The 26,232-nt window shown below is 44.7% G+C and overlaps 2 protein-coding genes, 1 non-coding gene and 1 pseudogene across 4 annotated transcripts in view; 3 read left to right on the forward strand and 1 right to left on the reverse strand.

Moving 5' to 3' along the window:
* Positions 1-8,675: 8,675 nt before the first annotated feature.
* Positions 8,676-8,747, reverse strand: trnaa-ugc (transfer RNA alanine (anticodon UGC)). Its single transcript has one exon. It is a non-coding gene; the product is annotated as a tRNA-Ala (tRNA).
* A 413-nt stretch (positions 8,748-9,160) lies between these two features.
* Positions 9,161-11,404, forward strand: si:dkey-221h15.4 (uncharacterized protein LOC563950 homolog). The gene is made up of 6 exons (XM_035794134.2): positions 9,161-9,698; positions 9,904-10,038; positions 10,155-10,254; positions 10,401-10,545; positions 10,636-10,761; positions 10,981-11,404. The coding sequence occupies exons 1-6, from the start codon at positions 9,333-9,335 to the stop codon at positions 11,147-11,149; spliced, it is 1,041 nt and encodes a 346-aa protein (XP_035650027.1). The 5' UTR covers positions 9,161-9,332; the 3' UTR covers positions 11,150-11,404.
* A 159-nt stretch (positions 11,405-11,563) lies between these two features.
* Positions 11,564-26,232, forward strand: part of cad (carbamoyl-phosphate synthetase 2, aspartate transcarbamylase, and dihydroorotase) — a 28,750-nt gene continuing 14,081 nt past the window's right edge. For both annotated transcript variants that reach the window (XM_035794132.2, XM_035794133.2), the window contains exons 1-31: positions 11,564-11,994; positions 12,905-13,044; positions 13,171-13,300; positions 13,432-13,574; positions 13,790-13,931; positions 14,157-14,328; positions 14,845-15,030; positions 15,161-15,270; positions 15,358-15,500; positions 15,630-15,761; positions 15,955-16,188; positions 16,354-16,575; positions 19,279-19,467; positions 19,603-19,727; positions 19,828-19,961; positions 20,110-20,222; positions 20,305-20,555; positions 20,902-21,148; positions 21,229-21,327; positions 21,556-21,780; positions 22,128-22,310; positions 22,490-22,708; positions 22,879-23,046; positions 23,418-23,600; positions 23,694-23,798; positions 23,955-24,200; positions 24,599-24,680; positions 24,851-25,017; positions 25,186-25,350; positions 25,445-25,576; positions 25,940-26,141. In XM_035794132.2, coding sequence (XP_035650025.1) covers positions 11,913-11,994; positions 12,905-13,044; positions 13,171-13,300; positions 13,432-13,574; positions 13,790-13,931; positions 14,157-14,328; positions 14,845-15,030; positions 15,161-15,270; positions 15,358-15,500; positions 15,630-15,761; positions 15,955-16,188; positions 16,354-16,575; positions 19,279-19,467; positions 19,603-19,727; positions 19,828-19,961; positions 20,110-20,222; positions 20,305-20,555; positions 20,902-21,148; positions 21,229-21,327; positions 21,556-21,780; positions 22,128-22,310; positions 22,490-22,708; positions 22,879-23,046; positions 23,418-23,600; positions 23,694-23,798; positions 23,955-24,200; positions 24,599-24,680; positions 24,851-25,017; positions 25,186-25,350; positions 25,445-25,576; positions 25,940-26,141 — 5,071 coding nt within the window. In that variant the 5' untranslated portion in view covers positions 11,564-11,912. The remainder of the gene's footprint in view (positions 11,995-12,904; positions 13,045-13,170; positions 13,301-13,431; positions 13,575-13,789; positions 13,932-14,156; positions 14,329-14,844; positions 15,031-15,160; positions 15,271-15,357; positions 15,501-15,629; positions 15,762-15,954; positions 16,189-16,353; positions 16,576-19,278; positions 19,468-19,602; positions 19,728-19,827; positions 19,962-20,109; positions 20,223-20,304; positions 20,556-20,901; positions 21,149-21,228; positions 21,328-21,555; positions 21,781-22,127; positions 22,311-22,489; positions 22,709-22,878; positions 23,047-23,417; positions 23,601-23,693; positions 23,799-23,954; positions 24,201-24,598; positions 24,681-24,850; positions 25,018-25,185; positions 25,351-25,444; positions 25,577-25,939; positions 26,142-26,232) is intronic.
* LOC118398893 (uncharacterized) lies at positions 20,700-20,829 on the forward strand (annotated as a pseudogene).

Consider the following 26,232-nt stretch of genomic DNA (forward strand, 5'->3'; position numbering starts at 1 on the left):
ATGACAACAGAGAGTAGTAGTGGTGTAAGGGGGGCAATACAAATAGTCTGGGTAGCCATTTGATTCGATGTTCAGGAGTCTTATTGCTTGGGGGTAAAAGCTGTTTAGAAGCCTCTTGGACCTAGACCTGGCGCTCCGGTACCACTTGCCGTGCAGTAGCAGAGAGAACATTCTATGACTAGGGTGGCTGGGGTCATTTTATAGGACCTTCCTCGGACACCACCTGGTATGGAGGTCCTGGACGGCAGGAAGCTTGGCCCCAGTGATGAACTTGGCCGTTCGCCCTACCCTCTGTAGTGCTTTACGGTCGGAGGCCGAGCAGTTGCCATACAAGGCAGTGATGCAACCAGTCAGGATGCTGTCGATGGTGCAGCTGTAGAACCTTTTGAGGATCTGAGGACCAATGCCAAATATTTTTAGTCTCCTGAGGGGGAATAGGCTTTGTCGTGCCCTCTTCACGACTGTCTTGGTGTGTTTGGACCATGTTAGTTTGTTGGTGACGTGGACACCAAGGAACTTGAAGCTCTCCACCTGCTCCACTGCAGCCCTGTCGATGAGAATGGGGGCATGCTCGGTCCTCCTTTTCCTGTAGTCCACAATCATCTCCTTTGTCTTGAGACAACATAGCTCTTCGTTCCATACTGCAAGAAGGTTGGGCTCCCGAGTGGCGCAGCGGTCTAAGGCACTGCATCTCAGTGCTTGAGGCGTCACTACAGAAACCCTGGTCTTAATCCAGACTGTATCACAACCGGCCGTGATTGGGAGTACCATAGGGCGGCGAACAATTGGCACAGCATCCTCCGGGTTTGGCCAGTGTAGGCAGTCATTGTAAATAAGAATTTGTTAATTGATTTGCCTAGTTAAATAAAATAAATATCACAACATTATCACTCGATCAGACACAGCTTCAGTTGAGTATTTCAGGGAAAATCTTCCGGTATCAAACTGACCTGACAAAGTGGTGTATATGTAATTGATGTGAGTACAACATGTGATAGTCAAACGACAACGGTGGTGATAACTCACCTTAGAGTCAGCAGGCTTAGTAGAGAACTTATCCCTTTACACCTCTGTCCACAGTGCATACAGCACATTTTATATAATTCGGTGCCCATATCATACAAGTCACTTTGGTAGCTCCCTCCTGTGGTAAATGGACCACAAATTGGATAACATGTCAGTATACTTCACACGACGCTAGCTGTACCCTCAGTGAACCACAGCACATAACGCACTGCTGAAGCTAGAAACATACTGTTAAGCATTTCGATACACCTGCTTTAACATCTTCCAATCTGTGTACGCGACAAATAAACTTTGATTTGACAGTGTTCTTCAATACGGTCTCTGGAGCAACACCAAAAAGCCTAACGTCGTTACACACAGACACTGTCCCGGGGTCATCCGTTGAATAACATTGACATAAGTTAACTACTAAAAAAAAGGTAGTTAGCTAGCTAGTTAAGGACACATACTAAGTCTAGCTAGATACTAGACAGAGCTAACTAGCAGCAAGCTAACGTTAGTCATCAAAGCATTAACGTTACGTACAGTAACGTTTGCTAACGTTAACTTGAACTAGATCTGGTGGCTAATGTTAGCTAGTAACGGTCAAGTTTGCGGCCGTTAAAAGGGTATTCAGATGTTTTAGTCGCATGGTTAAAATCTAGAATAATCTGTGTAACTGCTGTAATGTGAAATCGTTAGAAAATTAAATATGATCCCTAAATTATTGCTGTTGACGTTAAGTAGACTGAGTGACAAGGGAGGCAGACATTTTGGTAAACATCCGTCCTCCAGGTTACCGTTGTCTGGCACGTACGTGGGCGTGTTCAAATTTTACGTTTTTAAACTCACGTGCACAAGTACAGTGAAATCCCTTTCTTGCGAACTCCGTTCAAACCCAACATGCTGTAATCAATATTGCACACAAAAATAATATAAGGTAGGGAGGGGGGGAGTGTCTGGTGTACAAGGAGCGCATGAGACAAAAAAAAATCGCCTTTATTGAAAAGCATTGAATGCATATCATCATCATCGCATTTGAGTAGCATAGAGCAGGCATAGAGCAAGTGACACAAATGGGTTACATTTTTAATACTCTAGGATCCCAGAAAATGTTGGCATTTCATAAAGGAATTTAAAAGCAATTCAAAGACATTTTCCATGACTGGAGACTATATTTTTTAATACTGCACAGATTAAATCCATCAATAGCCTAGGCCTGAGGTGCTCAACTACTATTTGAGGTCCAGTCACAAATTTCATAGGTGGCAAAGGTCCAGATGTATAATGTAATTTATCAGCGTAGTAACAAATCCCAACCTGTACACACCACTCTAGTTGGCAGAGAGAAAATGTTGCAGTTTTAAAGCAGATTCTCCACATTTTGCATGGGGCAGAGGTTTGTTTCCCCTGTTTTAAAGCTAATTGCCTTGAGTTCATTGCATTCTTCCATATTTAATTTGTGTTTATATGATACCAGGGGTCAAAGCCCAAGCAAGTAAAGTTTTTTTTACCATGTCCTGGGTACGGATCCGATCTGCCGGTTGAGTATGGAGGGCCCAGGTCTAGGTGTGTGGAGATGCACATATTGTAGGCTACAATACCAGGAGGGAAATTAGTCCTAAAAAAAAAATTCTGTGTCACTGACTCACCCAATGATAAGTAGTTCACTTGCTGGTGGTGGCCGATGTGTTCTTGCCTAAAGCAAGCTCTCTCGCTTGTTTTACGAAAATATTCTAGATCACCTGTACTCCACACACAGAGACATGTACAAAGCCCTCCATTTGGTAAATCCGACCACAACTATATCCTCCTGATTCCGGCTTACAAGCAAAAATAAAGCAGGAAGCACCAGTGACACGGTATATAAAAAGTGGTCAAATGAAGCAGATGCTAAACTACAGGACTGTTTTGCTTTCAGAGACTGGAACATGTTCCAAGATTCTTCCGACGGCATTGAGGAGTACACCACATCAGTCACTGGCTTTATCAATAAGTGCATTGAGGACATCGTCCCCACAGTGACTGTACGTAAATACCCCAACCAGAAGCCATGGATAACAGGCAACATTCGCACTGAGCTAAAGGGTAGAGCTGCTGCTTTAAAGATGCGGGACTCTAACCCAGAAGCTTACAAGAAATCCTGCTATGCCATGCGACGAACCATCAAACAGGCAAAGAGTCAATACAAGGCTAAGATTGAATCATACATCACCGACTCCATGCATTAGAGCATCAGCTGTTACGGACGACTGTGTGATCACGCTCTCTGTAGCCGACGTGAGTAAGACCTTTGAACAGGTCAACATACACAAGGCTGCGGGGCCAGACGGATTACCAGGATGTGTGCTCCGGGCATGTGCTGACCAACTGGCAGGTGTCTTCACTGACATTCTCAACATGTCCCTGATTGAGTCTGTAATGCCAACATGTTTCAAGCAGACCACCATAGTCCCTGTGCCCAAGAACACAAAGGCAACCTGCCTACATGAATACAGACCAGTAAAGCACTCACATCCATGAAGTGCTTTGAAAGGTTTGTAATGGCTCACATCAACACCATCATCCCAGAAACCCTAGACCCACTCCAATTTGCATACCTCCCAAACAGATCCACAGATGATGCAATCTCTATTGCACTCCACACTGCCCTTTCCCACCTGGACAAAAGGAACACACCCCAGCCACCCCAGTCATAGACTGTTCTCTCTGCTAACGCATGGCAAGTGGTACTGGAGTGCCAAGTCTAGGACAAAAAGACTTCAACAGTTTTTACCCCCAAGCCATAGGACTCCTGAACAGGTATTTGCATTGTGTGCCCCCACCCCTATTTTTACGCTGCTGCTACTACTACTACTCTCTGTTTATCATATATGCATAGTCACTTTAACTATACATTCATGTACATACTACCTAAATTGGGCCAACCAACAGGTGTTACCGCACATTGGCTAACCGGGCTATCTGCATTGTGTCCCACCACCCACCAACCCCTCCTTTACGCTACTGCTACTCTCTGTTCATCATATATGCATAGTCACTTCAACCATATACCTACTACCACAATCAGCCTGACTAACCAGTGTCTGTATATAGCCTCGCTACTGTATAGCCTGTCTTTTTACTCTTTTTATTTCTTTACTTACCTATTGTTCACCTAACACCTTTTTTGCACTATTGGTTAGAGCCTGTAAGTACACACCTGTTGTAGTCGGCGCAAGTGACAAATAAACTGATTTGATTTGACTTTATTTTAAAGTTGATCAAATATTCTGGTAGCCTACTAGCCCACTTCACGCGGAAATGACTCTACGGAAAGAAATGATGAAGTACAACGCAGGAGAGATGAGGTGCAGGCTCATATCTACAGAATTGGAGCAGAGAGAGATCATATAAAAAGTTAATCTTGTTCTAGTTTTGTGCAGTGGCAATTTTAGCATGTACATCTTGGTGGGGCAAACAAACAAAAATTGGAGGGATGCGTGCCAGCAAAGCAACAACACAGCACGAAACAATACATTACTTGCACTATAACAGTGACAAACGGTGCCCACAAACTGTTAAGAGGTAAAGACAGTTTCAAGTTGGATATTCGACGGATATTCGCCTGTAGTTTTCTTTACGTCCACCAACAGCAGTTAGGGACCGTCAACAATGACAATTCACATTTTTCAAATTTCAATAGCTCTTTAATCATTACTCCAAACACTTTCAAAACTGGTTGTAGCTAACCCGATGGCATAGACACACATTGCACACCCTTTAGATTGTCCATTTATACCTCACATGGTTTTACACAAATGTTTCAAAATGTAGATTTTTAAAAAATGTATAGGGACAGAATTCAGAACATGGGCCGTTCTTACATAAGCAGACAATGAAAGCTCTTACAATATTTGATGATTACCTTTCTCTACAACAGGTTATAGGCAAACAAGCACATACTGGCCACGAACAATGTGTTTACAATACCGCGTTGGTGAAAATAGACCAATTTAATGGATGAGGCACATGAGCTACTAACAGCTTACTACACAACATACACTTAGTATTACTTTAGCTACAGTATAATGTTACATATCTCTCTGGCATCATATATACATTTATGAAGCAGGATAAGACATTTATGGACTCACATCGTGATGTGCTTAAACAGGAAAGTGGGGCGGCGGTCCTTCTTGGGCACATTTTGTCATCAAAGAGAAAGATTTTCCCGGTCGAAGCTCGTTTGTCCGGAGTTCTCAGTTGTCTTGAACTCACAGCTAGCCACTAATTCCTTCCCAAACCACCCATTGTTGAATTTGCGATTTCCAACTTGTGTAATGTTTAGGTCCAATAGCCGATAAGCACCGAGACGCTTATCTCTAATTTCTCTTCATATGAAAAGGATTTGATTGTCGATTTGAGTTATGGTGACGCCTGTTAGCTTGCCAGCTAAGATTTTGAAAGTACGATGTTGACATGATCAGTCCAATCAAAGTGTCAAGTGTACTCCCTCTCCGGACTCTAGATCATCAGGCTGCTGATTATCCCGCACACCGGTCACCATCGCCTCGCGCACTTGCGCCTCATGACACTCACCTGGACTCCACACCTCCTTGATTATCTTCCCTAAATCTGTCACTCCTCTTGGTTCATTCCTCTGGTGTTATTGATGCTGTTTTCGTGTCGATGCATTGTTTGTGGTTCGTGTTCTTTGTTTGTTTTATTTATTAAAACACTCACTCCCTGAACTTGCTTCCCGGCTCTCAGCGCACTCGTTACACAAAGCGACTGTATATATAACGTGATTTGATGTCATTCTATCTGTGGCCAATGACCTTGAGGCTTCTTGGATGGGCACTTCTAATATAACTCTATGGCAGAACCCAAGGGGCAAAAACGTTCTAGCTCTAACCTTAGAATTGGGGATGACCTACTGTCCCATGAGTGACAGAAAACTTAGCCAATCCGGTGCAACGCTCTGTATTTTCTGCTTGCTAGCCCCACCACCACCACCACCACCACCACAGAAAGCACTGAGCTAGGCTCAAACACCTGCTTTTCGGAGGTGCCTTACTCAAGAAAGCAAAAAATAGACCATGTTTGTATGCTGCTTTAACGCATTTACACTTATATTTGATATTTTTTACATTGTCTGCTAACTGATAGGTTACACGTATTAATGCCAAAATAACAAGCAAAACAGGCAAGCCCCCACAATAAAAATAAATCCATATATAGAGAATATATTTTACCTAAAAGTGTGGGGATCAAAACAGGTGGGGCCCCGCCACTGGTTCTGTGAGAGATACAGGCACGCTTCTCACACAGCTATGTCCATGCATTGGTCTCAAACAGGTTAAACTGATCACGTTTACATACACACCGATATCCCATTATTATTATTTTTTTGTCGTTGACATATGTTGTAACACATGTAAGCATATCCCGTAATAAACCGAAAAGGCATGGATCCCAGTTATGAGAAACACGGATAAAATGCCTGGGATATGCTGATTTTAGATGGGATATGCATGTAACATTTTATCTCATTTACTGTTGTTTTTCGCGGTCTGCACGGGCTCACTTTCGCATATCATTGGTGTATAAATATTGTATCATTTTACTGCAATAAACGCACAATTCTGCAGGAGTTAATAGTATAGGTTATTACGCAGTGTTACACGTGAGAGGTTATACGCCTACAGTCAGTGTCCAGATTTCAGTTACTATTCCATTTAACCCATAGGAATTTAAATGAGGAATATTCTGTTTATTCATGACTGCAGGGATACTCCAGAGCGGGATATCAAAAGTGCATGATGTGAACCGATGTGAAATGGCTAGCCAGTTAGCGGGTTCGTTCGTTGTGAGCTCTTGAAGTAGTTGCTCCCCTTGCACTGTACGGGCCGCGTCTTTTGTGGGGCGATGGATAACGATGCTTCGTGTGCTGTTGTGTGCAGAGGGTCCCTAGTTCGAGCCCGGATTGGGGCGAGGAGAGGGACGGAAGCTAAACTGTTTCATATGTAAACATCTAGCTAGTTAACTACTATCCGGAATACTGGGCACATGTATTCAATGTTAAGCAAACCATAACCAACCCGAATCGACTCTTAGAATATCAGGCCATGCTGAAAATCTACTTTCTCACGGTATGCTTAAAAAAAAGAAGATATATGAATGAACTTTGATCGCTGTTATTAACATTTTTACATTGCAAAAAGTAAAACTTATATTTCATGCCATGAGCGGTACCGGATCCGGACAAGTAGGATCCGGAACGAAACGGTGAGGTGCTGGTGTTGTGCCGAAAATCTCCCCCCTGCCAAAATTATCCCTCCCTTCGCGTTGTTCCTTGCTGCGACTTGCTTGCTACTGTAGTTGAGAGTCTGCTTTTCACTCCTTTGTCTATTTTGCCTACATTTCACTGATCTTAGTAGCAGAAAGCATTTTTGTCTGCAGTTTTCGGTTTTGCTATTTGTTTCAAGTGTATGTGGCGATTCTAGCTTGTATGGCGCCCTGTGCGTACCCCGGCAAGATGCCGACCTGGTCGGCTACTCATGTCGCCCGTACCTAAATCCGCTACTGATTTGTATTAGTCTATAAATAAATATTTCCCATGTCTTATTCGACTAGTATTTTTGAAGGTGCAAGGATAAAAAATCAGCCATAGTTGTTCTGAAATGTTTATTGCTTGCCAGCATTTTACTCCCTCCTCTATGTTTAATATAACACACATACATTAATTATTAATTTCGGTTGGCAATGTGAAGTTTGTTCTATAGAAAGTATTTTACTCTGATGTGTGCCACAGAATGTATTTGACTCTAGCCACAAAATTTAAGAAATTAGAGGGGGGATTCTGGCAGGGGGGAGATGATCCGGCTAAAATTCAATGAAGCACGGACTATAACCCACTACAGCAGAGTTTGCTCGGTCCTCGGGACTCCAAGGACTGCACGTTTTTTTGCACCAACACTTCACAGTTGATTCAATTTTTATTTTTATTTTTTTATTTAACCTTTATTTAACCAGGTAGGCTAGTTGAGAACAAGTTCTCATTTGCAACTGCGACCTGGCCAAGATAAAGCATAGCAGTGTGAACAGACAACACAGAGTTACACATGGAGTAAACAATTAGCAAGTCAATAACACAGTAGAAAAAAATGGGCAGTCTATATACAATGTGTGCAAAAGGCATGAGGAGGTAGGCGAATAATACAATTTTGCATATTAACACTGGAGTGATAAATGATCAGATGGTCATGTACAGGTAGAGATATTGGTGTGCAAAAGAGCAGAAAAGTAAATAAATAAAAACAGTATAAAAACAGTATGGGAATGAGGTAGGTGAAAATGGGTGAGCTATTTACCTATAGACTATGTACAGCTGCAGCGATCGGTTAGCTGCTCGGATAGCTGATGTTTGAAGTTGGTGAGGGAGATAAAATGATCAATGCTTGATGATTAGTTGATTATTTGAATCAGCTCAGTAGTGCTAGGGGCAAAAACCAAAACGTGCACACCTTGGGGTCTCGAGGACCGAGCTTGGGAAACCCTGCAGTAACTCCTAACACACGACAATATCCGGAGCTCGGACTTGTAAAATATTTGTCAAACATAGCAAAGCTAAACGGATCAAATGAAAAAACATATGCCAGTGTTATCGAATTGAAAAAAAACCTCCCTGGAGATGCCGGGGATTGAACCCGGGGCCTCATACATGCAAAGCATGCGCTCTACCACTGAGCTACATCCCCTTCCGTGCGATGTGACGCGGATAAACCAGTACAATACAGTTATGCCACAATACGAAATGAATTACAAAATATGAATTAAGTGCATATTTATTTGCCCGCAGACGGATCTATGGTCGTTAAATACGTTTTAATTAGGGTAAACATAATTGTTGCTCTGTAGGCCAAGTATTTAGTTGCTACTAGGTCTACAAGGCTATACTATATATTTGGTAGTGACTGCAGTAGCTACAACTATTACTAATGGTAGTGGTAGTAACGGTAATGAACAGTAATAGGGCTGTCATAGGCCTGCTAACATTAACCCAATCTAAAATGATCTTCATAACAAATGTCCACTGACTACTAGGTGACAGGTCAAACACCAACGTGACACAGCAGATATGAGAGAACAAAAATAAAACACTCATATGACAGCCTTTGACATTAGGACAGGGGAGGGACATCTGAGTCTAATCAGAGAGAGGGACATGATGTTACGAGACTGAATAAACGGATCAATAAATTCTTAGAGCAATTTGAAGATATCACCTAGAGACTTTTTAAAGGGGAAGAAAATATTGTAGTAAGAGGGTCAGCCCAGCAAATATGCACAACCAACTGATCCAGTGTTTCGAGGGCTTTCTATTAAATTTGTGTTACATAAAGGATTTTTTTGAGCTCATTATTGGAGCAATCTTTTACCTTTTTGAGGCCCTTGTGCGTCTGTTCATCCAGCCACCCAGGAAGGACGTGGAAGGGGAAATAGTGTTGGTAACAGGGGCAGCCAATGGTATTGGCAAACTGATAGCCAAGGAGCTGGGTCGTCGTGGGGCTACCTTGGTCCTTTGGGACGTCGACTGGGAAGCTCTTGATGAGACAGCCAAGGAACTTCGCCAGATACTGGACATACGTGTCTATGCCTATGCTTGTGACTGCAGTCGACGGACTGAGGTGTATAAAGTTGCAGACATGGTAAGGTGGTTTGTTCTATGTTTGAATGAAAGCTGAGATAACTTTTAGGACAGTCAACTTTTTAAATGTGCACAATAATGTGTATAATAATGTGAACACTGTGTGTAATTGGTCATATTATGTTTAACAGGAGAAAAAAGTACCTTATCCACCAAGCACTGTGTGTGATTTGATGTACACTTTGTCTCACCTGCTGATTCAACAGGTAAAGAGGGAGGTGGGGGATGTTTCCATCTTGGTGAATAATGCAGGAGTAGTGACAGGAAAGTACACCTTCACAGAGGCCCCAGACAACCTGGTGGACAGAACACTGAGGGTCAATGTCGCTGCTCACTTCTGGGTAATTGAGCTTGTAATTTCTGGAGAGGCAAACAAAACTATTCAAACCTTATTTAAGAGTTGATCTGTATCCTGTATGATGATCCATACATTTCTCTCTGACATAAATCTGTACAGACATACAAGGCTTTCCTCCCTGCTATGATGTCCAGGAACCATGGGCATCTTGTGTGTGTGGCCTGTCATGGAGGACTGTTTGCTATGAACGGATTAGCAGGTGGGTGAATCTTCATGTGGGTCATTTACACTATTTGGAGTGAGCCCTGAAACACAACAATATTAGCTTCTATCCATAGTGTTACTCCACAGAATTTAATAATAATTTACTGACTTTGTTATAACATAAACATTTTTTGTTGACAGACTACTGTGCCAGCAAGTTTGCAGCTGTTGGATTTGCTGAATCCATTGCCTTAGAGATGCTTGTCCTCAAGAAGGAGGGGGTCAAAACTACTATAGTATGTCCTTACTTGATCAACACAACCATGTTTGGAGGATGTCAGACAAAGTAAGTTATCCCTATATGATTGCCCCCCAAGTAACTAAAACTGGCAATAATGATACTAGTGTAATTTCTATCTTTTCCCTTCTTGTTTAGGTGGCCATCTTTTCTGCCCATCATGGACAAGAGGGATGCAGCAAAGATGATTGTGGATGCAATCCTGAGGGAGAAGATGTATTTACTGCTACCCTCCAGTCTGTACTTCCTCATGGCATTAAAAAGGTAGACATTAGTTCCATACCTCAGTCGTCTCTTTTCATTTTCCCAAGGCCTTTCTCTTGTATCAGAAGCTCAATGGTCAGTCACTGAATCCAGGGATTGATAGGCCACATCTAATGACACCTGTCGCAGAGGGATAATTTAAAGTTTTGAAGTCTCTACCACTGAGTTACTTTATAATAGTCACCTTATTGATCTCAAGTGCATTTTCTTTGGTTTCAGCTTCATGCCAGCCAAGTTGGGCATCATCTTGGTGAATTTCTTTGGAGGATTGGATTTAATGGATCGATTCAGGGGAGTCCCAGTGCCCATTCTGCCATACAAAAAGCCTCTGCGCCAAAGATACGACAGCATTGGTGAACCACAGAATGCAATAGTCTATCACAACTAGCTAATATAAGAAGAAAACTACTGCAGTATTGCATCTTTTAAGAGGACTTTGTAAAGGAGGTGTTGAATGGGGGTCAGGTAATTTGTCAAACAATACATCATACATACAGATATTCATAAGTAAGTAAAGTGTACATTAGACTAGCCTACACACATTTCTTGAAATCACCAGAGGCAGGCAGGCAATGGCACTGTATGCAAATAGCCTATTTTGAGAATGTTTATCAGAGCTAAATAAAAACATATCTTCACATTATTTCATGCTTTGATCTATTGTGTGAAGTGAATCAACAGAGCCAACTGAACAAACAGCATGTCTTAATTGCCATGATTCTGGGTGCCAGTTTTCAACGGCGCAAAAGCCAGCCCTTTGAGATTGACCCCTCCTTAAACGTGCTTACGCTCGTTTTTACGCTCTATGTAACCACGGCGAGGACGCTGAAAAAGTTCCACACTGCAAAGGCGGCGTGCTGAGCAGTGTGGATCCAACGTTCAGCCTTCGAAATACAATATTTCGACGCATTTAACGCTTTCTTTTGTTTGAAAATAACATAATTTGTCTTAGTTTTAACATTAATTATTATTATTATTTTTTGCTCTTGCATCCTCATTAGCATCTGACCAACGTGTTTCACGTGGGCAAGCATTGCGGAACTGAAGCATCCATCAGACCAAAAAGCTGATTATTGCTTTCCATATTTGAATAAAAAATTGCGTTCATTCTGCACAATTACAGTATTGACATTTTTTTATTTAAAAAAAAAATGGCAACCCTGATTTTAGAAGATGGGACCACCTTCAAGGGACGCCTTTTTGGGGCAAATGCGTCGGTGTCTGGTGAAGTTGGTAAGTCGAATTTATGAGAAGGCAAATTGGCCCATTGATTCGCAACATCTGTATAACTAGCTCAGTTTAATATAATGATATCTTTTATATTCTGACTGATATCTTTTATATTCTGACTGATAGCTATATGTTACCCACAGAGTCAAATTGTATAGCTAAAAGCAGCTCTTCACCCAACCATCTTCGGTTCCGCGCGAAATGTTCGAGTTTCCCCTTTGGTGCGGTCTTTACAGCGTGTCTTCCCATGCAGAACATACTATTTGACGAGTTGTCACGTGGTCCTTGTTTTTTTTTGCGCAATGATGTGACATTAAGATTGTATCCTGTATTTTAAACCTTTTATTCAGAAATTTGAATTACACCCAACATTTAAGTAATTGTCTGAGAATGGTGCTGGACCATCTGACGTAAAAGAAAAGGGGACAGTTTGATGAAGAAGTTTTAAATAAGGGTTAGAATCCATGCATTCCACATGATTGCGAAAATCACAAGGCCCTACCATGACCTATTGACTTCTTCCTTCAGCCCTATTTCGGTCTGTGGCGCAACTCGGTTTGACCTATTTATGAACATGTTTCGCCTATGCCCTATAAAGTATTTGTTGTTGTACCATGTCCCATACATTGTAATGCTTATGTATCTAGCATCCATTTAGATTGTAAGATCCATTTCTCATTAGAATTACTGAAAAATTGGTTAATTAGATGTTATGCTCCCCTACAAATTAAGTTTAGTTTCGCCAATAAGGCTTTTGCTGAAGTGCAAATGTCTAAAGTTCCAGTATCATCACCTTTCTCATCACCTTTCTAAATGTGCCAATCCTGAAATGTAGCACTTTTCACTGATGTACACTTTGCTATGAAAACTGGAAAGTTGACATGATGATTGCAGATGATTGTTTGTTTTGCAGTGTTCCAGACAGGCATGGTGGGCTACCCAGAGGCCCTGACTGACCCGTCCTACAGGTGTCAGATTCTCACCCTCACCTACCCTCTGCAGGGCAACTATGGCATACCCCAGGATGAGGAAGGTGACTTTGGACTCAGCAAGGTGGGTGGAGTTGGCTGTTGGGATGCTTCACAGAAGCGTCCCAGCATAAATAATAGGTGGAGAAAATAAATATATTTACCCCAAGCGCCTGTTTGACTGTAATGTTCTATTCTGTTTTCCCCTCAGTGGTTTGAGTCTTCTAAGATCCACGCTGCAGCCCTCATTGTCGGAGAGGTCTCCCAGAACCCCAGCCACTGGAGCTCAGCCATGTCTCTGGACCAGTGGCTCAAAGAGCAGGGCATCCCCGGCCTAGAGGGTCAGTAGAGTTATCATTCGGTACATCCTGGTACTGGATCAAATGTTGTCTGAATCTGTTTTGATGTGGTGCTGTTTGCAGTAGTGTCTACAATAGAGGTTGTAGTTGATGCGCTTGCTTTGATACTGTAGGAGTTGACACCCGCAGTCTGACCAAGAAGATCCGTGAGAAGGGAACCATGCTGGGGAAGCTTGTTGTGGACGGAACGTCGGAGGCCAACGTTCCATTTGACAACCCTGACCAGAGGAACCTGGTCAAGGAGGTGTCCATGAAGGTAAGGCAGTGCTGTTTTAAGTATGGTCCCGTCATACTTTTTTGTGTGTGTGTTTAGATCCTAAAACGTCCTCAATCGAATGCCAGTGGTTTTGTGTGGATTACATAACGCTGATCACGTTCCAAGTCTGTGAAAAGTCGAATGTTTTGTCTCTCACCACAGTAGATAAGCAGAGGCTTATCAGAACTAATACGTGCCCTGTCTGTGTTGAGCAGGAGCCCCTGGTGTTCAACCCCAGTGGTACTGTCAGGATCACAGCAGTAGACTGTGGCATTAAGTACAACCAGATCCGCTGCCTGTGTCAGAGAGGGGCCTGTGTCACTGTGGTGCCCTGGGATCACCCACTGGACAGCACAGGTTAGTCACAGCACTGGGTTTTATATATGATTCACAGAGACACTGTACCATCACTCCCTGTTCCCTTGTTTTCCCTCTTCTCTCACCTGCCTTGATCTTTACCTTGGAGCAACAACCTGCAAAGTTGTGTTTCAGCCATTCAATTATGAAGTTCTATTGCATGTGCAATAGTTAGTATTGTAATATTTGTTGTGGCTATGCTGATGAAGATGTGGTCCTTTTCAGATTTTGATGGGCTATTCATAAGCAACGGCCCTGGGGACCCCCAGTTCTGTAAGGAGACCATAAACAACATGAGGAAGGTGGTGTGTGTGGATAACCCCAAGCCTGTGTTTGGAATCTGCCTGGGCCACCAGCTTCTCTCCCTTGTCATCGGAGCAAAAACCTACAAAATGAAGTTTGTACAGAGTACTAAATCTTAGTTGTGATTGGTGTCACTCGCTCTCTGCCTCAGCTCTTAAGTTCTGCTTACTTTCTTTGTTTTGCTTCAATGAGGACAGCCAGTGGTGCTGGCTATTGGTGCTGTTATTTGGCCACCTCAATGTCAGTGCTTCCCAGGGCCCCTCTTTATTCATCTGGGAGCATTCTGGTGTGAAATGAGCTTTTCTGCTTAGCGCAGCAGTCTGGATGCAGCCTAGTGCATTGCTGAGGTGCTGGAAAGGCCTGGTTTGTTTTGGTAAGACTCCTGGGATTGTTACTTTGTTAGCGTTCTGTTTGTCCAAGGCCAGATGAGATGCCAGCTTCCTTTTGTCCCTCTGGAATGTTTGGCCATGCAGCTGTACAGTCAGTGGGTGGGAACAGAACAGTTCACCGGGTTAATAGTAAGACCTTTGCAGTGTTTACGTGTCAAGTAAGGATTCTGTAGAATATAGGCCATTAAAGAATAGAATTAGACTAAAACAACTGTTTTTAGGTATGGAAATCGTGGCCATAACCAGCCCTGCATCCACAAGGGCACGGATCGCTGTTTCATCACATCTCAGAACCATGGCTTTGCTGTGGACCCTCTCACCCTGCCTCAGGGCTGGGATGTGCTCTTCACCAACGCCAATGACCAGACCAGTGAGGGCATTGTGCACAACACCAAACACCTATTCAGGTACAACTACAAACTCTTGTGCTGCTTCCAGCCTTTCAACTTGTTTCATTGGAAAAAATGGTAGTCAACTAAATGACCCTCCATGATACAGGAAGTTGATAACCAGATATTTTTTTACCTGTCATTTCAGTGTCCAGTTCCACCCAGAGCACATGGCAGGCCCCACTGACCTGGTCAGTCTGTTTGATGTGTTTCTGGACACAGTTCGAGACCACAAGGAGGGCAGGAGTGGCAAACCAGGTTAGATGTGCGTTCATCTCCTCAACCCTCCTTACCTCTGTATTCCAGTTATAGGCTATAGTAACGGCCCTCTCTCCCTCCCTGCAGTGAAGCAGAGACTGACGGAGCGCCTGACCTACCCTGGGTCTCCCAAGCCGGAAGAGTTTGTTCGGCCACGCAAGGTCCTGATCCTGGGCTCTGGGGGCCTCTCCATCGGACAGGCTGGGGAGTTTGATTACTCTGGCTCTCAGGTGAGACAAACTGCCAACACCAGTGAAGACTAACAGCAAATACAATGAGCTGTATAATTCAGTGTTGGTTCGCTCTAATTTAACAGTACTTGAACTAATCAGACAGTCGTCTATGTCCACCCCTCCAAGGCCATAAAAGCATTGAAGGAGGAGAACATTCAGACTGTGCTCATCAACCCCAACATCGCCACGGTTCAGACCTCCAAGGGACTGGCTGACAAGGTTTACTTCCTACCTCTCACCCCGGAGTACGTCACTGAGGTAAGGACATTGCTCCCTGCGCCGCCATCCAGTCATTTCAGATTAGTGCTCAGCAGAGCGTGTGCATTAAAACGGTCATATACTCAGAACTGATAGTAGAGAAGGAGCCAGTTTGTCCCACAAGTTGTCATTGATATTTGGTCATTCAGTCAATTAGTGAGAACTGACCATCTGCCCAATTTCCTCTGTCCAGGTGATAAAGAATGAGCGTCCAGACGGGGTCCTCCTGACCTTCGGGGGGCAGACTGCTCTGAACTGTGGGGTGGAGCTGACCAAAAGAGGTGTCCTGGAGAAGTATGCGGTGCGTGTGCTGGGGACACCAGTGGCCTCCATCGAAATGACTGAGGACAGGAAGATCTTTGTGGAGAAGATGGAGGAGATCAGTGAACACGTGGCGCCCAGCGAGGCTGCTCTGACTGTGGAGCAGGTAAGGAGAGGGGCTTGGGACAAATGTCTCACTCCCTCACACACACATTGACCCCTACTGAAACTATACTATTATTTTCTTGATTGTCACTTTATTAGTGGATTAGAACCATCTTAATGTTTGACTACTGTGGGCTTTTGCTGTGTATTTTATTCTGTGTTGTAGGCGGTGGCGGCTGCAGAGCGTCTAGGCTACCCTGTCCTGGTGCGCTCTGCCTTTGCCCTGGGCGGACTGGGCTCTGGCTTCGCCAATAACAGTGAGGAGTTGACCTCTCTGGTGACCTCTGCCTTCGCCCACACCTCCCAGGTCCTAGTGGACAAGTCCCTGAAGGGCTGGAAGGAGATCGAGTATGAAGTGGTCAGAGACTCCTACGACAACTGTATTACCGTAAGTAGAGGGACGATACTATGCATTCGACTTTTAAGAAAGTATATATTACTATGTAAGTACCATGTTATTATGCATTTGACTGTATTACAGCTATAGATTATACATAGTAGTTTGTGTGAAATCAAATCAAATTTGATTTGTCACATACACATGGTTAGCAGATGTTAATGCGAGTGTAGCGAAATGCTTGTGCTTCTAGTTCCGACAACGCAGTTATAACGAACAAGTAATCTAACTAACAATTCCAAAACTACTGTCCTATACACACAAGTGTAGGGGGATAAAGAATATGTACATAAAGATATATGAATGAGTGATGGTACAGAGCGGCATAGGCAAGATACAGTAGATGGTATCGAGTACAGTATATACATATGAGATGAGTATGTAAACAAAGTGGCATAGTTAAAGTGGCTAGTGATACATGTATTGCATAAAGATGCAGTAGATGATATAGAGTACAGTATATATGAGATGAATAATGTAGGGTATGTAAACAAGTGGCTGGAGTTGAGTCAGTGTGTTGGCAGCAGCCACTCAATGTTAGTGGTGGCTGTTTAAGTCTGATGGCCTTGAGATAGAAGCTGTTTTTCAGTGTCTCGGTCCCAGCTTTGATGCACCTGTACTGACCTCGCCTTCTGGATGATAGCGGGGTGAACAGGCAGTGGCTCGGGTGGTTGTTGTCCTTGATGATCTTTATGGCCTTCCTGTAACATCAGGTGGTGTAGGTGTCCTGGAGGGCAGGTAGTTTGCCCCCGGTGATGCGTTGTGCAGACCTCACTACCCTCTGGAGAGCCTTACGGTTGTGGGCGGAGCAGTTGCCGTACCAGGCGGTGATACAGCCCGCCAGGATGCTCTTGATTGTGCATCTGTAGAAGTTTGAGTGCTTTTGGTGACAAGCTGAATTTCTTCAGCCTCCTGAGGTTGAAGAGGCGCTGCTGCGCCTTCTTCACGATGCTGTCTGTGTGGGTGGACCAATTCAGTTTGTCTGTGATGTGTATGCCGAGGAACTTAACTTGCTACCCTCTCCACTACTGTTCCATCGATGTGGATAGGGGGGTGTTCCCTCTGCTGTTTCCTGAAGTCCACAATCATCTCCTTAGTTTTGTTGACATTGAGTGTGAGGTTATTTTCCTGACGCCACACTCCGAGGGCCCTCACCTCCTCCCTGTAGGCAGTCTCGTCGTTGTTGGTAAGCCTACCACAGTTGTTGTCCGCAAACTTGATGATTGAGTTGGAGGCGTGCGTGGCCACGCAGTCGTGGGTGAACAGGGAGTACAGGAGAGGGCTCAGAACACACACTTGTGGGGCCCCAGTGTTGAGGATCAGCGGGGTGGAGATGTTGTTGCCTACCCTCACCACCTGGGGGCGGCCCGTCAGGAAGTCCAGTACCCAGTTGCACAGGGCGGGGTCGAGACCCAGGGTCTCGCGCTTGATGACGAGCTTGGAGGGCACTATGGTGTTAAATGCCGATCTGTAGTCGATGAACAGCATTCTCACATAGGTATTCCTCTTGTCCAGATGGGTTAGGGCAGTGTGGTTGAGATTGCATCGTCTGTGGACCTATTTGGGCGGTAAGCAAATTGGAGTGGGTCTAGGGTGTCAGGTAGGGTGGAGGTGATATGGTCCTTGACTAGTCTCTCAAAGCACTTCATGATGACGGAAGTGAGTGCTACGGGGCGATAGTCGTTTAGCTCAGTTACTTTCGCTTTCTTGGGAACAGGAACAATGGTGGCCCTCTTGAAGCATGTGGGAACAACAGACTGGGATAGGGATTGATTGAATATGTCCGTAAACACACCAGCCAGCTGGTAGACTAAAAGTTATTTAGTCTGCCTGGGAGCAAGACCTCCTGGTCCGTGACGGGGCTGGTTTTCTTTTTGTAATCCGTGATTGACTGTAGACCCTGCCACATACCTCTTGTTTCTGAGCCGTTGAATTGAGATTCTACTTTGTCTATACTGACGCTTAGCTTGTTTGTTTGCCTTGCGGAGGGAATAGCTACACTGTTTGTATTCGGTCATATTTCCGGTCACCTTGCCCTGATTAAAAGCAGTGGTTCGCGCTTTCAGTTTCACGCGAATGCTGCCATCAATCCACGGTTTCTGGTTTGGGAATGTTTTAATCGTTGCTATGGGAACGACATCTTCAAAGCACGTTCTAATGAACTCGCACACCGAATCAGCGTATTCGTCAATGTTGTTGTCTGACGCAATACGAAACATATCCCAGTCCACGTGATGGAAGCAGTCTTGGAGTGTGGAATCAGATTGGTCGGACCAGCGTTGGACAGACCTCAGCGTGGGAGCTTCTTGTTTTAGATTCTGTCTGTAGGCAGGGATCAACAAAATGGAGTCGTGGTCAGCTTTTCCGAAAGGAGGGTGGCCAGAGCTGCGCTCCGAGACAGACGGGCATTCACCTCAATGATGTAGTACTGGAGCACAGAAACACCCATTTAGATTGCTATACGGAGTAAATATTATTGTAAAAATATCATAACATGCTTCAGAGGTTTAACACTAGTATAAACTCTCAGAAAATGATTCACAATGTCATTGGACTTCCGGGTTGAGGGCGTCCTGGATGTTACACTCTCCCACGATGCCCAGGTGTCGGATGACCTTGAAGCCTCCTTATCAATGGAGACGCAAGATCGATTGTGATTAAAGTGTTGTGTGTGTGTGTTCATTTGTGCTGTAGGTATGTAACATGGAGAACATTGACCCTCTGGGTATCCACACTGGGGAGTCGATCGTGGTGGCGCCCAGTCAGACGCTCAACGACTACGAGTACAACATGTTGAGGGACACCGCCATCAAGGTCATACGACACCTGGGCATCGTGGGAGAGTGTAACATCCAGTACGCCCTCAACCCGGAGTCTGAACAGGTAATAGTCCATACTGACATTGTGAATAATTTTCTGAGAGTTTATACTAGTGTTAAACCTCTGAAGCATGTTATGATATTTTTACAATAATATTTACTCCGTATAGCAATCTAAATGGGTGTTTCTGTGCTCCAGTACTACATCATTGAGGTGAATGCCCGTCTGTCTCGGAGCTCAGCTCTGGCCAGTAAAGCTACAGGATATCCACTGGCCTACGTGGCTGCCAAGCTGGGACTGGGTATCCCTCTACCTGTCCTCAAGTGAGTTTGGATTAAAGTCGGGTTAAGAATTTAATTTGTCGATTTATCTACTAATACCAAGGTTCTAACTGGTCATCGTAATGATTCTGCTCTTGTTCAGGAACTCTGTGACCAACCAGACCACGGCTAACTTTGAGCCCAGTCTGGACTACTGTGTGGTGAAGGTCCCTCGCTGGGATCTCAGCAAGTTCCTCCGTGTCAGCACCAAGATAGGCAGCTCCATGAAGAGTGTGGGTAAGAGGACGCGCACTGATGTGTTTATTAATCTGATTTGGGAGCAGCACAGTGTTTTATCTATAGAGGCAGATGATTCTACCACTTAGTGGCATTGCAGGTTTACACTAAGGAATTTGTTGATTAATCTACTTGTCTGACCTTGTAGGAGAGGTGATGGCAATCGGCCGCAGCTTTGAGGAAGCCTTCCAGAAGGCTCTACGGATGGTGGATGAGAACTGTGTGGGCTTTGACCACACCATCAAACCAGTGTCTGACGAGGTAAGCTCAGTCAGCACATTTTTCCCTCTTGGCTTCCTTTTTATGTGAACTGTTCAGACATGACGTTCCTTTGGTCTTACAGGAGCTGCAGACCCCGACAGACAAGCGTATCTTTGTGCTGGCGGCTGCTCTGAGGGCGGGCTACACAGTGGACCGCCTGTACGACCTGACCAAGATCGACCGCTGGTTTCTCCACAAGATGAAGAACATCGCGGACCATGAGAAGGTGCTGGAGTCGTACAACCAGGACGAGAGCGCCATGCCTCTGGAGGTGATGAGGAAAGCCAAGCAACTGGGCTTCTCAGACAAACAGATCGCCCTGGCTGTGCAGAGGTAAGGTACTGTGTTGTCAGAATGGTAGCCTGCTATTCGCACGTGTTTCAAAACATTAATAGTGGAGTCTGTTACATGAAGAAAATCTCATATAACCTATAAAAAGTGGGATCAAGATTGCTGTTGACAAAACTTGACTTGATTCTTCAGTGATGATACGATGGCGAGTCGCTACGCAGTTGGTCTCTGGGGGTCATGTTCTGTGTGTCTAGGTTCAGTTCCTTTAAGCATTTTGTTCTTCAGTTGACGACATCGAGGCATTTGTCTGAGAAGGGCTTGATTGATTTGAAATGTCTGTTTTTTTTAAATGAACTTGTCTGACCTTTAACCCTGCAACTCTCTCCAGCACGGAGCTGGCGATGAGGAAGCTGCGACGTGATTGGTGCATCTTGCCGGTGGTGAAGCAGATCGACACTGTGGCAGCAGAGTGGCCGGCCCAGACCAACTACCTGTACCTGACCTATAACGGAACAGAGAGCGACCTGGGCTTCAGCGAGCCCCATGTAATGGTGATCGGCTCCGGCGTTTACCGCATTGGCAGCAGTGTGGAGTTTGACTGGTGTGCTGTGGGCTGCATCATGGAACTCAGGAAGGTATGACTATTTATACTTTTTACGCAAGAGCTCTCATTATTATTATGTTGATAATGACATGATTTGCTGTCTCCCCCAAGATGGGCTATAAAACCATCATGGTGAACTATAACCCAGAGACTGTCAGCACAGACTACGACATGTGTGACCGTCTCTACTTCGATGAGATCTCCTTTGAGGTAAGAATGCTCGACTGATGGCATGGTCCTAACTCACTTTCTTTCAAACATTTTATTTTGTAGTATTTCTTCATACAATATATAGCAATCGCCAACATTCAAAGGTCCTAACTTACTTGATCTAATGCTTTTATCTCATAAACAAAGGACCTCAACACCTCCATACCCTATTTAATGCATGGTATTATGCATGAACATGTAGCTCCATTGTCTCCTCCCTTCCTCCAGGTTGTTATGGACATCTATGAGATGGAGAACCCAGAGGGAGTGATTCTGTCCATGGGGGGCCAGCTGCCCAACAACATCGCCATGTCCCTCCACAGGCAGCAGTGTCGCATCCTGGGCACCTCCCCGGAGTTCATTGACTCTGCTGAGAACAGGTTCAAGTTCTCCCGCATGCTGGACACCATCGGCATCAGCCAGCCCCTGTGGAAGGAACTCACAGCGATTGAGGTAAGCACAGAATGATAAGTTCATGTTTTAAGTATCCCTGTGTTTCTGTTATTGCGGGGCTATCACTCAGTCAAGAGTGCGCCTGCACAGGGAGTCTTGTTGTTGATGGACCTAGCCTTGAGTCTAATGGCTACCTGGTAGTGTGTTCATACGGTATAGTAAACTTTGTGAAACTGGAACCTTGTCGTTGTGTCATTTCGAGTTAACACAGAACACTGCTTCTAATCTGTTTGAATTTCAAACCAGTATTGAAGATTCCTTGGTTGTTGATGAGCAATGCTATTGTTTTGATCTCAAGTTAGATGGAAATTGTGAATTTGGTGTAATATTGTATCTTCCCCTCCCAGTCGGCCATGAAGTTCTGTGAGACCGTGGGCTACCCGTGTCTGGTGCGTCCCTCCTACGTTCTGAGCGGAGCAGCCATGAACGTGGCGTACACAGACAGCGACCTGGAGAAGTACCTGAGCAGCGCTGTGGCCGTGTCCAAGGAATACCCTGTGGTAATCTCCAAGTTCATCCAGGAGGCCAAGGTATGACTCGGTAATTGCTTGACTACACAGATTGCAATGCCCTACTGCTTTGTCATTAAAATGATAATTCACTTAAATATAAATGGCATTTTATTTTCAATGTTTAAAAAAAGTAGACAACCTTTTTAAATATCCAGTGAGCCTCTAGTTTGGACCTGACTGGTGTCTCTGTGTTTCAGGAGATAGACGTGGATGCGGTGGCATGTGACGGTGTGGTGATGGCCATCGCCGTGTCAGAGCATGTGGAAAACGCTGGGGTGCACTCTGGGGACGCCACCCTGGTCACACCCGCCCAGGATATCAACCAGAAGACCATGGAGCGCATCAAGATGATCGTCCACGCCATCGGTCAGGAGCTGCAGGTCACCGGGCCCTTCAACCTGCAACTCATCGCTAAGGTAGTCTTTCTAAAGGATGTTTTGGAGTTTCAAATCAGAGGTTGACGATCAATAACAAGTCAAACCGATAATCAACCACAACGAGTCAATCAAGTTTTCTGGTCCCTGCGGGATTTCCAATGGCTGGCCACCTGTTGCCTTCAATTGCAACGAGTGTGTTTTCTGGACAGGATGACCAGCTGAAGGTGATCGAGTGCAACGTCCGAGTCTCCCGCTCCTTCCCGTTTGTCTCGAAGACACTGGGAGTGGATCTGGTCGCCCTGGCAACACGTGTCATCATGGGAGAAGAGGTGGAGCCTGTGGGCCTGATGAAAGGAGTGGGCATCGTGGGCGTCAAGGTAAAGGCGCAGACAAGTCTACAACCATTAAATACCCAGGCTTGAATTACCTCCACTAGTGACTTTCAACAATAGTCTTACGGGGTCCAGATTTGAAGAAGGTTATTTGCAGGGGGCTAGACATTTTCTCTTAACCAGTATAAAAAATGATGCACAAACACAATTATCTTAAAGCACTTTTATTAAAGTGTTGCTATAAGTTCATTTTAAGTGTTTTAAGACTAGCCTAATTCAGTGCAAACAATTGTTTAAATAATGGAACACATTTGTACTTAAAACAGTTGACCTGCATCAATTTCTACTTTCCTGTCTGTTTTACTTGCAAAGCTTAATCTTTTGTGTCTCTCGCGCGCTCTCTCTCTCTCTCTCAGGTCCCTCAGTTCTCGTTCTCTCGTCTGGCTGGGGCTGATGTGGTTCTGGGGGTAGAGATGACCAGCACTGGGGAGGTGGCCTGCTTTGGAGAGAACAGATACGAGGCCTACCTGAAGGCCATGCTCAGCACTGGCTTCAAGATCCCCAAGAAGAACATTTTGCTCTCCATCGGCAGTTATAAGGTAACTACAATGAGATGTATGCATATATTGCTAATTTTCATGGAAATTCATTTTGAGGCAAGCGCTATATAAATGTTCCTTGTTTGTTTGTAGAACAAGAGTGAGCTACTGCCTACTGTACAGGCTCTGGAGAGTCTAGGCTATGACCTGTATGCCAGTCTGGGGACTGCTGACTTCTACACTGAGCATGGAGTCAAGGTACATCACATCTAGTCTAAGTGGGAGCGTATCCACTTCTCAACAAAGTATATTCCAAAAAATACCCTTTACATAATTTCCAGGAAAGATTGAGCAATTTTCAGTTCACATTTTGTAGTTACTTCCTGAATTAAACTGAAGCCCCTCACCCTTCAGGTGATGGCAGTGGACTGGCCGTTTGAGGAAGAGGAGAGCGACTGCCCCAACAAGGACAAGCAGAGGAACATCTTGGAATACCTGGAGGACCACCACTTTGACATGGTCATCAACCTCTCCATGAGGAACTCTGGAGGCCGACGCCTCTCCTCCTTTGTAACCAAGGGTTACCGCACCCGCCGCATGGCCATCGACTACTCAGTCCCCCTCATCATTGACATCAAGTGCACCAAGCTATTTTTCCAGGTAGATTCGTTTTTTATTTCACCTATATTTAACCAGGTAGGCCAGTTGAGAACAAGTTCTCATTTACAACTGCGACCTGGCCTAGATAATGCAAAGCAGTGCTACAAAAACAGAGTTACACACAGTCAATAACACAATAGAAAATATATGTACAGTGTGCAAATGTAGAAGAGTAGAAAGTTAAGGCAATCAATAGGCCATAGAGGCGAAATAATTACTATTTAGCATTAAAACTGGAGTGATAGTTGTGCAGATGTGCAAGTAGAGATACTGAGGTCAAAAAGAGAAACAATATGTGGATGAGGTAATTTTGTGTGATGTGATGTTAGTCTTTTTTTTTGAGCTTGCGATGATTGATTGACTATCCTGATTGAATTGTGTGCTGCTGTGATTTGTAGGCGCTGCGTCTGGTTGGAGGCTTTCCGCCCGTCAAGACTCACGTGGACTGTATGACGTCACAGAAGTTGATTCGCCTGCCTGGTAAGCAGTAAAGCACCTTAAGCTTGGGCTGTGACTAAAAAATGGCTGTTAACTTAAAAAAACAATCCCCCTGCCTTCTTCCTGTATTCAGGCAATACATGATGGCTACTTCAGTCAAGCTGTGGAACTGCAGGGTTTCTAAACAGTTCTAATTGAGTCCCCTCTGCCAGGTCTGATAGATGTGCACGTCCACCTGCGGGAGCCGGGTGCCACTCATAAGGAAGACTTCTCCTCGGGCACAGCGGCTGCCCTAGCAGGGGGCATCACCATGGTGTGTGCCATGCCCAACACTGCACCCGCCATCATCGACCTCAGCTCTCTCACCATGGTCCAGAAGGTAATGAGAGCATACATGGTCATTTAAGACATTCGCAGTTGAATATTACAAATAAGTATGTTTCAGACATGAAATGATGCCTGTTTTTTATTTTTATTTTTTTAATCGACCAATGCAGTACTTAAAGGTTTACTCACTCACTGTTGATCCAATGTTTTGTCCGCTCAGCTTGCCAAGGCAGGGTGTCGCTGTGACTATGCCCTCTATGTCGGGGCGGCTTCAGACAATGCTGCTGTCTTACCATCCATTGCCAGCTCCGTCGCTGGGCTGAAGATGTATCTGAACGACACCTACTCCACTCTGAAGATGGACAATGTCTCCGTTTGGATGGAAGTAGGAGACTAATCAACTGACTGAATGACGTCTTTGATATCATTCGCAAGTGTTTCTGTTGATCTGAACAGTACTTTCTCTTTCTGTGAACTAGCACTTTGAGAAATGGCCCAAGCACCTACCAATCGTGGCTCACGCAGAGAAGCAGACGGTGGCAGCCATCTTGATGGTGGCCCAGCTCTACCAGAGAGCTGTTCATATCTGCCATGTGGCCAAGAAGGAGGAGGTAAGATGGCCACCTGGAATATCACATGCATACAGATGAAGCACTGCTTTGGCTTTGTGGCCCATTCATAGTCTCCAGAGGGAATGAGGTGTCAACCAAGGCATACAGTAAGTAACCTTTTTAGTTGTAGTTTTTTGGAAGGAGTTATCACCGATTCCTTTCATTTAAGATCAACTGCAAGACCCCACAGTAGTAAGTACAAGACAAAGGATATAGCACTGCTCTTATGTTCTAAAATAAGACTTTGCCTACTATGCCATTTGAAATGATTCATTATGAGCCAGAAACAGACCAGAACAGACACAGGATAGTATGTAATTAATTTGCTGAGTAATAGTTGGCATCTATTCCATCCTTCCCCAGATTCTGATCATCCGCGTTGCCAAGCAGAAAGGCATCCAGGTGACGTGTGAGGTGGCGCCCCATCACCTCTTCCTGTGTGAGGAGAACGTGGCGGACATCGGGGACGGCCGGGCGCAGGTACGCCCCATGCTGGGAACCCGGGAGGACATGGAGGCCCTCTGGGAACACATGGACATCATTGACTGCTTCGCAACCGACCACGGTGAGGAGGGCTCCATTAACCCCTACCTTCAACATACTGCTTCAGTTTTTTAAATATTTTTTATATTACTCAACTTGTAACTATGTTGGCA

Source organism: Oncorhynchus keta, chromosome 19 (genome assembly GCF_023373465.1).
Source record: "Oncorhynchus keta strain PuntledgeMale-10-30-2019 chromosome 19, Oket_V2, whole genome shotgun sequence".
NCBI lineage: Eukaryota > Metazoa > Chordata > Actinopteri > Salmoniformes > Salmonidae > Oncorhynchus > Oncorhynchus keta.